The 13461-nt window shown below is 41.7% G+C and overlaps 1 protein-coding gene across 1 annotated transcript in view; it reads left to right on the top strand.

Annotated features, from left to right (window-relative positions):
- Positions 1–13461, top strand: part of LOC135475004 (putative ATP-dependent RNA helicase TDRD12) — a 93913-nt gene that overhangs the window by 19156 nt on the left and 61296 nt on the right. The window contains exons 9-13 of the mRNA XM_064754727.1: positions 2916–2970; positions 3870–3933; positions 5899–5988; positions 6524–6586; positions 11865–11926. Of these exons, the coding sequence (XP_064610797.1) occupies positions 2916–2970; positions 3870–3933; positions 5899–5988; positions 6524–6586; positions 11865–11926 (334 nt within the window). The remainder of the gene's footprint in view (positions 1–2915; positions 2971–3869; positions 3934–5898; positions 5989–6523; positions 6587–11864; positions 11927–13461) is intronic.

Raw genomic sequence — 13461 nt, 5'->3', positions numbered from 1 at the left:
TATCATTTCCTGACAACTCTAATCAGTGAGGTAACCAGGGTTTATCATAATCCTCGGTAATCCGGAATTTGTAATTCTGTACATACATTTTAATAAGGTGTGTTCTGGTGAAGGAATTACATCTGTCCCTCCTTTCGTTTGTCTGTCCGTCATCTGTACAGTCAACACAGGCAGGATAGAAGCCAATGTAGTAGATGGGTTCAAGGCATCAAGGAAATACTGGAACTGTGAACACAAAAGACAAAGCATCTTCTGATCAGAAGTATATGCTGTAAAGTCAGTATAGTAGATGGGTTCAAGGCATCAAGAATAAACTGGAACTGTGAACACAAAAGACAAAGCGTCTTCTGATCAGAAGTATATGCTGTAAAGTCAGTATAGTAGATAGGTTCAAGGCATCAAGAATAAACTGGAACTGTGAACACAAAAGACAAAGCGTCTTCTGATCAGAAGTATATGCTGTAAAGTCAGTATAGTAGATAGGTTCAAGGCATCAAGAATAAACTAGAACTGTGAACACATAAGACAAAGTGTCTTCTGATCAGAAGTATATGCTGTAAAGTCAGTATAGTAGATAGGTTCAAGGCATCAAGGAAATACTGGAATAAAAATCTTAAAACTGTTTAATTTTCCGAGTTATGTGGTCGAAATTACTCAAGCACGTCATACTACTATTATCAAGAGTGGCTATAATGTCCTCTCTTGTTTCCTGCAGTGTCGTTAATCCTCATAAACTGGATCATAGATTAAAGCATTGGAGGATGGATTGTCACTATGTAAGAAGATGACATTTGCACCTACTGTGAGCAGTATTCAAAGGGCCCAAGAGGTGACACTTGTTCATGCACCGACCTTTGACCTGTGAGCGAATACATGTAGACCTACTTTTAATCAAACTTTTAATCAACTGGCAAGGTTACTGGTCACCTTTTGAGCGTTGCAGATCAACAGTGAAACATTTAAATTCACCATTATCAGAGCCAGTCAGTCACACAGTTAAGCAACACTATTAGTTTTGGATTCTTTTTGGTTTTAATCGTCCTCTGTAGCCAGTCAGAAACCGTTAATATCTCGTAGTTGTCAAATGACCATTGCATTGATGTATACAGGTAATAATTTGTTAGAAGCTGACTGATTGGTCCACAGGAGACTCACAGCCAATGGGATAGCATGTATCAAAGCGTCATTCATTGGAAGCCAGCACATGTTTTATCTACTTTTCTTTCATTTTCCTGGCATACTGCAGATTGATCAAATTAAATATGAATGGACTCGTATTAGTGATTGAAGTTGACCACTCATCGTTACTCATATTTTCAATGCAATTCAGGTTTTATCCAGAAATTTGAGTATTTGTACTAGAAAAAAACAGAATTGAGTTTTTTTTACCCCAATTATCAGTTTTTGACTGGATTTTACCACCGAATATCGAGGTCTAAATTTGATGTGTGTGAATCCCGGGAACCTTTCAGGGTTCTGCTTTAATGTAGGTTCACACTCAGGAAAATTAAAGAGAACATTGTTTTCTCTGGATCAGCTTTATTTATTTATTTATTTATTTATTTATTTAGTTGTTGTTTAATGCCACCTCATGAGCTTTTAGGTCGCCTAGCAAAGTAAGGAGAGGTATTATGAGAGGGGGATTAGATGGTGTCTGTGGCGATGTCGGTGTTCATTTTGGCCAACCATGGGGTTTCAGTGGCCAGTCATAGGGTTGCAGTGGCCAGTCATAGGGTTGCAGTGGCCTGTCATAGGGTCACAGTGGTCAATCATAGGGTTGCAGTGGCCTGTCATAGGGTTGCAGTGGCCTGTCATAGGGTCAAAGTGGTCAATCATAGGGTCAAAGTGGTCAATCATAGGGTTGCAGTGGCCTGTCATAGGGTTGCAGTGGCCTGTCATAGGGTCACAGTGGTCAATCATAGGGTCACAGTGGTCAATCATAGGGTTGCAGTGGTCAATCATAGGGTTGCAGTGGTCAATCATAGGGTTGCAGTGGCCTGTCATAGGGTCGCAATGGTCAATCATAGGGTTGCAGTGGCCTGTCATAGGGTCGCGGTGGCCTGTCATAGGGTCGCAAGGGTCAATCATAGGGTTGCAGTGGCCTGTCATAGGGTCATAGTGGTCAATCATAGGGTTGCAGTGGTCAATCATAGGGTTGCAGTGGTCAGTCATAGGGTTGCAGTGGTCAATCATAGGGTCAAAGTGGTCAATCATAGGGTCGCAGTGGTCAATCATAGGGTCGCAGTGGCCACTCAAAGTACTCAGATAGTCAATCATCGGTAACGATGTGCATATGAAAGACCCTTGTGGTAAAGTTGTGTCCCAGCTCCCAACAGTGTCTTCTACCACCACAATAATGTACAACTCCATAACATATGATGACACTTCTCTCTAATCCCTACACATAGAATAAACAGTCTTAGTTGTGACAGTAAAATAAGTTTGGCTTTTCTTGTTGATTTAATGGTGAGATCATATCACTATATAATCCGAGGATAATATCTGTTTATGAGGGTGTTAATCACTCTGCTTTTTGGGGTTTGTAGCTCAGTATTTGAATGACTTGATCATAGTGCAGTTTTACTGTGAACTACCAATATTCTCGGAATGCCTTGTTCATTTATACGGCAGTCAGTTTTACAGGTGGAGACCAAAGTGCTACCAACCTTTGGCAAGTTACTGACAAGCCTTCCCACATCTGACATACAGATCCCTACACCATATTGGTGGAACACTAATGGTCTCTAGCTCTGTGTGATTTTCTCAATCTGACAAAAAAAAAAAAAAAAACAGACAAAAATATTCTTGGGTTTAATTGTATTGAACATCAATGAACTATAAATACAGTGTAGGTGTAAGTTGTATCTTCTATCTTCTGCATGTCTATCTTCTGGCCTCTGTGTTGTGTCCTGCAGGCCCTGTACTGTATGGAGACCTATGCTGTTACCCAGAAGAGGAGCGTTATTGTAGGTAAGTCTCTCATGAACTTATCCCTTACATTCTTTACCACAGGAGGCAGTTTTTGTTTGTTCATTTCTAGTCTTTTTCTCCCACTTATCAGCCAGCCCTAATCTTTGACTCACGCGTGCTGAATTGGATCAACTGTCTGCATTATGAGTTTAAATGGTTACATCTGCCACCTACTTAGAGCTGGGAGACCAGGGTTCAATCCTGAGTTGTGGCTCTTCTATTTCAGATAGTCAGTTTTCATACATTGTCACTTGGATTGGCCAAGCGATGGTGGGAAACGGTCAGTTTACTGTGGTGCTGGCGTTCCATTAAATTAGCTCTGTAACTAAGTCCACTGGGTAACTACTGCACAGTTAATTTGTGACCTGTTTGCAACTACACTGTAGGAGTGATGACCTGACTTACACACTGTTGTGAAGCAAACTACAAAGAAAACATGATTGTATGGGTAGAAGAACATGTATTGGACAGTAAAATGGAAGAGATTCAGTTCTTTTATCACTTTTATGGGCCCATATTTAACAAATGTTGTAAGTCAAACTTCAAACATGGCTACCATTAAAATGTTTTGCTCTTGGTTTAAAATTTCTTCACTGATTGTTTTCTATACAGTACTGTACTAACCACAAATTGAGCTCCTTCCTGTTCTGAGTTTGGCTTTTTAAGCTCTTGTAATTTATGACTTAAGTCTTAAAATGCTGGATAAATACGAGCCCAGCTCAGGTCAGTATGTCACATGGTCTGTGGATTGATCAGTGGGTTGGCTGATCAAAGTTTTGAAATCGTATCTTGTATCATTGGCCATGCATATAGCTAAGTCCTGGGTGCAAAATGACATGAATTTCATCACCGAGATGTCACAATGATGTTATTTTAAATCATGTTGTCACTTTTGTCAGGGTTCAGATACAAGATGAGGGGAACGTGGAACACTATGCCACACAGAGACACAAATCCGTCAAGGTATAGGATATTAAAAATTTTCCTTTGCAAATTGGGTTAAAACTGTTACATTCAGAAAGTATGTAAACCTGGAGCACAATCACACCAGTTGTCAAACTGTAAACGTGGAACACATTCACAACAGTTGTCAAACTGTAAACATGGAACACAATCACACCAGTTGTCAAACTGTAAACATGGAACACAATCACACCAGTTGTCAAACTGTAAATGTGGAACACAGTGACACGAGTTGTCAAACAGTAAACGTGGAACACAATCACACCAGTTGTCAAACAGTAAACATGGAACACAGTCACACCAGTTGTCAAACAGTAAACGTGGAACACAGTAACACGAGTTGTCAAACAGTAAACGTGGAACACAATCACACCAGTTGTCAAACTGTAAACATGGAACACAATCACACCAGTTTTCAAACTGTAGACATGGAACACAGTCACACCAGTTGTCAAACAGTAAACGTGGAACACAGTCACACCAATTGTCATACTGTAAACGTGGAACACAGTCACACCAGTTGTCGTACTGTAAACGTGGAACACAATCACTCCAGTAGTCAAACTGTAAATATGGAACACATTCACACGAGTTGTCATACTGTAAACGTGGAACACAGTCCCACCAGTTTTCAAACTGTAGACGTGGAACACAATCACACCAGTTGTCAAACAGTAAACGTGGAACACAGTCACACCAGTTGTCAAACTGTAAACATGGAACATAGTCACATCAGTAGTTAAACTGTAAACGTGGAACACAGTCACACCAGTTGTCAAACTGTAAACGTGGAACACAGTCACACCAGTTGTCAAACTGTAAATGTGGAAAGCCATCACGCCAGTAGTTAAACTGTAAACTTGGAACACAATCACACCAGTTGTCATACTGTAATCGTGGAACACAATCACACCAGTTGTCATACTGTAAACGTGGAACACAATCACACCAGTTGTCATACTGTAAACATGGAACATAGTCACACGAGTTGTCAAATAGTAAATGTGGAACACATGCACACCAGTTGTCATACTGTAAACGTGGAACACAGTCACACCAGTTGTCAAACTGTAAACGTGAAATACAGTCACACCAGTTGTCAAACTGTAAACGTGGAACACAGTCACACCAGTTGTCCAACAGTAAACGTGGAACACAATCACACCAGTTGTCATACTGTAAACATGGAACACAATCACACCAGTAGTTAAACTGTAAACGTGGAACACAGTCACACCAGTTGTCAAACTGTAAATGTGGAACACAGTGACACCAGTTGTCATACTGTAAACGTGGAACACAATCACACCAGTAGTTAAACTGTAAACGTGGAACACAGTCACACCAGTTGTCAAACTGTAGACGTGGAACACAGTCACACCAGTTGTCATACTGTGAACGTGGAACACAATCACACCAGTTGTCAAACTGTAAACGTAGAACACAGTCACAACAGTTGTCGTACTGTAAACGTGGAACACAATCACACCAGTTATGAAAGTTGATGTTTTGCATTACATGTATACATTTATCTCCAAACTGGAACCAAAATCTGGTTGGTGAAATTCTGTGGTGTGTGCCTGGTTTATGCTTTTGTCAGCGCATGTCATCTTCAATCTACAATGTAAAAGTTCATATTAAACCACTTATTGAATCATAACTACTGAGTCAGATAGAATGGTACTTCTTACATGGATTTACCAGTACAGTATAGGTCACGTATTCCTTATTAGGTATTGTTCGGCCCAAATAACCTTACCCTGACTTTTCATGGCATACATGTATGTTCATATTTAGCTCTTTTAGCCCTCATGAAAACAATATCTCATAAAAATTAAAATATATGTATGTACTGGGGAATAGTATATCCCAATCTGTTGGGAGCATTGTGATGTGATGACATGTTTTTTGAGCTCAGCAGTTTGGTTTAGTACCAAATCAGCTTTTTCTTATGTTTTGATTCAGATTTTCTATGTGGATGAAGGCAGAACGGATAAAGTCACCGCCTCTTCCTTGTTGAAGTTACCTGATAACTTCAAAGGAATTCCATTCCAGGTAACTAAACCACTAGCCAGTTTGACTTTAATAATTAGTAAAGACCTCCTTTAATATTTGTGATGTGCTGGTTAGGTATTATTATGTAGTGATGTAGTATAAAAATGATGGTAATTGGGCTCTCAATGTATACAGTACTGGTTTCATTCATGGCTAAAGGTATGTACCCAAGAAGATGTTCAAACTAATGAGCTTAACATTGAGTGTAACATAAACAAACATTGTCCTCATTTCTTTGATATTCAAAAGTGTAAGAATGTGTATTTTGTTATTAGCTAATAATTGTTTTGAAGGTATACAATTTTATTTGGCTTAATATCACATGGTAATGTGTTATAAAATAAAATCATTACTGTTCTTCAGGTACACAATGGTGGTAAAAACTTGTCAATGAAGCATGAGTGTTTTCAAAGCCAGCCATTGTGTATTGCTTAGAATTCAAGAAAGATTTTAGTCTTCAAGAAATTAAAATGGAGAAAAAGTCATAAGTGTTATAAATTTGAAAATATAATGCTGATTTGTTTGTATTGACAAGGCTGTAGAAGCTTACCTGTGTCGTATCTCACCTGTGGACAGTGATACAGACTGGGTGCCCAAGGTAAGCTCACAAAGACCTGCATTGTACATACACTTGTTATGTGTAGGAAACACTGTGATGGATAATCACAGTTATGTATACACGTGCATGAATAGTTCTCCACAGAAAGGTTAGGAAACACTGCGATGAATAATCACAGTTATGTGTACACGTGCATGAACAGTTCTCCACAGAAAGGTTAGGAAACACTGCGATGGATAATCACAGTTATGTGTACACGTGCATGAACAGCTCTCCACAGAAAGGTTAGGAAACACTGCGATGGATAATCACAGTTATGTGTACACGTGCATGAACAGTTCTCCACAGAAAGGTTAGGAAACACTGCGATGGATAATCACAGTTATGTGTACACGTGCATGAACAGTTCTCCACAGAAAGGTTAGGAAACACTGCGATGCATAATCACAGTTATGTGTACACGTGCATGAATAGCTCTCCACAGAAAGGTTAGGAAACACTGCGATGGATAATCACAGTTATGTGTACACGTGCATGAACAGTTCTCCACAGAAAGGTTAGGAAACACTGCGATGGATAATCACAGTTATGTGTACAGGTGCATGAATAGTTCTCCACAGAAAGGTTAGGAAACACTGCGATGGATAATCACAGTTATGTGTACACGTGCATGAACAGCTCTCCACAGAAAGGTTAGGAAACACTGCGATGGATAATCACAGTTATGTGTACACGTGCATGAACAGTTCTCCACAGAAAGGTTAGGAAACACTGCGATGGATAATCACAGTTATGTGTACACGTGCATGAACAGTTCTCCACAGAAAGGTTAGGAAACACTGCGATGGATAATCACAGTTATGTGTACACGTGCATGAACAGCTCTCCACAGAAAGGTTAGGAAACACTGCGATGGATAATCACAGTTATGTGTACACATGCATGAACAGTTCTCCACAGAAAGGTTAGGAAACACTGCGATGGATAATCACAGTTATGTGTACAGGTGCATGAATAGCTCTCCACAGAAAGGTTAGGAAACACTGCGATGGATAATCACAGTTATGTGTACACATGCATGAATAGTTCTCCACAGAAAGGTTAGGAAACACTGCGATGGATAATCACAGTTATGTGTACACGTGCATGAATAGCTCTCCACAGAAAGGTTAGGAAACACTGCGATGGATAATCGCAGTTATGTGTACACGTGCATGAACAGTTCTCCACAGAAAGGTTAGGAAACACTGCGATGGATAATCGCAGTTATGTGTACACGTGCATGAATAGCTCTCCACAGAAAGGTTAGGAAACACTGCGATGGATAATCACAGTTATGTGTACACGTGCATGAACAGTTCTCCACAGAAAGGTTAGGAAACACTGCGATGGATAATCGCAGTTATGTGTACACGTGCATGAACAGTTCTCCACAGAAAGGTTAGGAAACACTGCGATGGATAATCGCAGTTATGTGTACACGTGCATGAATAGCTCTCCACAGAAAGGTTAGGAAACACTGCGATGGATAATCACAGTTATGTGTACACGTGCATGAACAGTTCTCCACAGAAAGGTTAGGAAACACTGCGATGGATAATCACAGTTATTATGTGTACACGTGCATGAACAGTTCTCCACAGAAAGGTTAGGAAACACTGCGATGGATAATCACAGTTATGTGTACAGGTGCATGAATAGTTCTCCGCAGAAAGGTTAGGAAACACTGTGATGGATAATCACAGCTATATATACACGTGCATGAATAGTTCTCCGCAGAAAGGTTAGGAAACACTGGGATGGATAATCACAGTTATGTGTACAGGTGCATGAATAGCTCTCCACAGAAAGGTTAGGAAACACTGCGATGGATAATCACAGTTATGTGTACACGTGCATGAACAGTTCTCCACAGAAAGGTTAGGAAACACTGCGATGGATAATCACAGTTATGTGTACAGGTGCATGAATAGTTCTCCACAGAAAGGTTAGGAAACACTGCGATGGATAATCACAGTTATGTGTACACGTGCATGAACAGCTCTCCACAGAAAGGTTAGGAAACACTGCGATGGATAATCACAGTTATGTGTACACGTGCATGAACAGTTCTCCACAGAAAGGTTAGGAAACACTGCGATGGATAATCACAGTTATGTGTACACGTGCATGAACAGTTCTCCACAGAAAGGTTAGGAAACACTGCGATGGATAATCACAGTTATGTGTACACGTGCATGAACAGCTCTCCACAGAAAGGTTAGGAAACACTGCGATGGATAATCACAGTTATGTGTACACATGCATGAACAGTTCTCCACAGAAAGGTTAGGAAACACTGCGATGGATAATCGCAGTTATGTGTACACGTGCATGAACAGTTCTCCACAGAAAGGTTAGGAAACACTGCGATGGATAATCGCAGTTATGTGTACACGTGCATGAATAGCTCTCCACAGAAAGGTTAGGAAACACTGCGATGGATAATCACAGTTATGTGTACACGTGCATGAACAGTTCTCCACAGAAAGGTTAGGAAACACTGCGATGGATAATCACAGTTATGTGTACACGTGCATGAACAGTTCTCCACAGAAAGGTTAGGAAACACTGCGATGGATAATCACAGTTATGTGTACAGGTGCATGAATAGCTCTCCACAGAAAGGTTAGGAAACACTGCGATGAATAATCACAGTTATGTGTACACGTGCATGAACAGCTCTCCACAGAAAGGTTAGGAAACACTGCGATGGATAATCACAGTTATGTGTACAGGTGCATGAATAGTTCTCCACAGAAAGGTTAGGAAACACTGCGATGGATAATCACAGTTATGTGTACACGTGCATGAACAGTTCTCCACAGAAAGGTTAGGAAACACTGCGATGGATAATCACAGTTATGTGTACAGGTGCATGAATAGCTCTCCACAGAAAGGTTAGGAAACACTGCGATGAATAATCACAGTTATGTGTACACGTGCATGAACAGCTCTCCACAGAAAGGTTAGGAAACACTGCGATGGATAATCACAGTTATGTGTACAGGTGCATGAATAGTTCTCCACAGAAAGGTTAGGAAACACTGCGATGGATAATCACAGTTATGTGTACACGTGCATGAACAGTTCTCCACAGAAAAGTGAGGTGACACCAATTTTATGCCGTGTTTTACGGGTTGTAAAAAAATGAAATAAAAGTTAAAATGCACCTTTTTATTTTGTCCGATGTGTTTATGATTCACATGTTTTCTAGGCTTTCCGATTATGTAAAAATGTCTTCAACAGGAAATATTGCCAGGGTAATTCACATTTTCTACAAAATAAATGATTTTCAAATTTTTATTTTTATCTTTGAACCCTCTTCAGACATCGAAGAAAGGTTGCCCGTAAAACAGCATTTAAACTTGATGTGGCCTAATTAATAGCATATATTTATTTATTCGGTTATTTGATATTTTACCCTGTACCCAAGAATATTTCATTTACATGTATAATAATATCTTTATTTATCAAAGGTAGGTCATCGATTTATTATGAAAGTGTCATTCACCAATTCCTTCACAGAGAAAACAATATATAGGAAACATGTACTTCAGAGTCCATTCAAAAAATACACCATATATGTAAGATAAGATAAAACATCATGTAATTTGAAGAGTGAAGCTACATACATTCATACATACAAAAGCAACAACATAACTGGCCACCGTCGTATAAGTGAAATATTCTTGAGTACGGTGTAAAACACCAATCAAATAAATAAATAAATAGTGCTGTCCCTGCAACTGTCCCAACCAGCAGGAGAGTTAGAGTAGTGGGAGATGGCCCATTACCGGCCCCTTCTTGCCCCCTTCTGGCTGGAACCCCTACACACATGTACAGAGAACAAACCAAGTGAGCGAGAGACGGCCTATCACTGATTGCTTCCTGTCCCCGCTTCTGACTGGAACCCTCTACACACATGTATAAAGAACAAAGTAAGTCAGTGGGCAACAGCCCACTTACGAACCCTTCCTACCCCCACTTCTGGCTGGAACCCCCTACACACATGTACAAAGAACAAAGTAAGCCAGTGGGTGACAGCCCACTACCGAACCCTTCCTACCCCCACTTCTGGCTGGAACCCCCTACACATATGTACAGAGAACGAAGTAAGTCAGTGGGTGACAGCCCACTACCGAACCCTTCCTACCCCCCACTTCTGGCTGGAACCCCCTACACACATGTACAGAGAACAAAGTAAGTCAGTGGGTGACAGCCCACTACCGAACCCTTCCTACCCCCACTTCTGGCTGGAACCCCCTACACACATGTACAAAGAACAAAGTAAGCCAGTGGGTGACAGCCCACTACCGAACCCTTCCTACCCCCACTTCTGGCTGGAGCCCCCTACACACACGTACAGAGAACAGAGTAAGTCAATGGGAGACGGCCCATTACTGAACCCTTCCTGCCCCCCTGCTGCCTGCAACCCCCTACACACAGTATGTACACAAGTGAGTGAGCATTAACTGGCCTTGAGTTCACGCCGACCATATTTATGGGAAGCTCATGAGTTATTGTTCTGCGCTAACATGCTAACCACTCAGCCACGCAGGCCCCTCGGAAATGTGCAGGTATGGTCGATCAGGGCCAGTAGTCATCTATCCATTAACCTGGCAATAAATACCTATGTGAAATACATGCGAATGGACCATTAATAATTGGTAGGAACATCTGAAGTTTTCATTTTTTAAGTGGTATTGTCTATTTTTCTACGTAATTATTTTTTCCAGCCGTGCAAAGGTTTTTCTTTTTAAAAAATTAATGCATCATTGATGGGATGCCTGTGTTGATTTGACTTGAGATGAAATTATTATTGCTTTGATACTGACAAAAGTCAGTAATTCCAAGTAGAACTGTAAAACCCTGAGAGTAACCAAGATATCAAACTACATTGTGCAGGTATAACTATGGGATACGGTAAAACCCTGAGGGTAACCAAGATATCAAACTACATTGTGCAGGTATAGCTATGGGATACGGTAAAACCCTTAGAGTAACCAAGATATCAAACTACATTGTGCAGGTATAACTATGGGATACGGTAAAACCCTGAGGGTAACCAAGATATCAAACTACATTGTGCAGGTATAACTATGGGATACGGTAAAACCCTGAGGGTAACCAAGATATCAAACTACATTGTGCAGGTATAACTATGGGATACGGTAAAACCCTGAGGGTAACCAAGATATCAAACTACATTGTGCAGGTACATGTATAACTATGGGATACAGTTAATTGTTTACGTGTACTTTGTCTTCTCTTCCAGGCTGATGCCTTCATGTGCTCTCAAGTGAGGGATATAGAACTCTGGGGTAAAATAGTGCTGAGGTATGTGTAAACAACAAGTGCTTGGGCTTTCCTGTAATCTGTGAAATAAATCTAACATTGTGGACTAAAACCTAGTTCTCATCCATGTTCTGAAGGACAGCCGGCTCCCTCAGGCTTGGTGATAACTAAGCTTAGCCTAGTTCTCATCCAGGGGCTGAAGAACAGCCGGCTCCGGCAGGCTTGGTGATAACTAAGTTTAGCCTAGTTCTCATCGAGGTGCTGAAGGACAGCCGGCTCCCACAGACTTGGTGATAACTAAGCTTAACCATGTTCTCATCGAGGTGTTGAAGAACAGCCGGCTCCCTCAGGCTTGGTGATAACTAAGCTTAGCCTAGTTCTCATTCAGGTGCTGAAGAACATCCGGCTCCCTCAGGCTTGGTGATAACTAAGCTTAGCCTAGTTCTCATCGAGGGGCTGAAGAACAGCCGGCTCCGTCAGGCTTGGTGATAACTAAGCTTAGCCTAGTTCTCATCCAGGGGCTGAAGAACAGCCGGCTCCGGCAGGCTTGGTGATAACTAAGTTTAGCCTAGTTCTCATCGAGGTGCTGAATGACAGCCGGCTCCCACAGACTTGGTGATAACTAAGCTTAACCGTGTTCTCATCCAGGTGTTGAAGGACGGCCGGCTCCTGCAGGCTTAGTGATTACTAAGCTTAACCATGTTCTCATTGAGGTGCTGAAGGACAGCTGGCTCCTGCAAACTTGGTGATAACTAAGCTTAGCCTAGTTCTCATCCAGATGCTGAAGGACAGCCGGCTCCCACAGACTTGGTGATAACTAAGCTTAGCCTAGTTCTCATCCAGATGCTGAAGGACAGCAGGCTCCGGCAGGCTTGGTGATAACTAAGCTTAGCCTAGTTCTCATCCAGGTGCTGAAGGACAGCCGGCTCCCGCGGGCTTGGTGATAACTGAGCTTAACCGTGTCCTCATCGATGTGCTAAAGGACAGCCGGCTCCTGCAGGCTTAGTGATTACTAAGCTTAACCATGTTCTCATTGAGGTGCTGAAGGACAGCTGGCTCCTGCAAACTTGGTGATAACTAAGCTTAGCCTAATTCTCATCCAGGTGCTGAAGGACAGCCGGCTCCCGCGGGCTTGGTGATAACTGAGCTTAACCGTGTCCTCATCGATGTGCTAAAGGACAGCCGGCTCCTGCAGGCTTAGTGATTACTAAGCTTAACCATGTTCTCATTGAGGTGCTGAAGGACAGCTGGCTCCTGCAAACTTGGTGATAACTAAGCTTAGCCTAATTCTCATCCAGGTGCTGAAGGACAGCCGGCTCCCGCGGGCTTGGTGATAACTAAGCTTAGCCGTGTTCTCATCGAGGTGTTGAAGGACAGCCGGCCCCCGCAGACTTGGTGATAACTAAGCTTAGCCTAGTTCTCATCCAGGTGCTGAAGGACAGCTGGCTCCCGTGGGCTTGGGGATAACTAAGCTTAACCGTGTTCTCATTGAGGTGTTGAAGGACAGCAGGCTCCCGCGGGCTTGGTGATAACTGAGCTTAACCATGTTCTCATCTAGGTGCTGAAGGACAGCAGGC

The sequence above is a fragment of the Liolophura sinensis genome, chromosome 9 (assembly GCF_032854445.1).
Source record: "Liolophura sinensis isolate JHLJ2023 chromosome 9, CUHK_Ljap_v2, whole genome shotgun sequence".
NCBI classification, from domain to species: Eukaryota; Metazoa; Mollusca; class Polyplacophora; order Chitonida; family Chitonidae; genus Liolophura; species Liolophura sinensis.
This window is presented reverse-complemented; position numbering and strand designations above follow the sequence as displayed.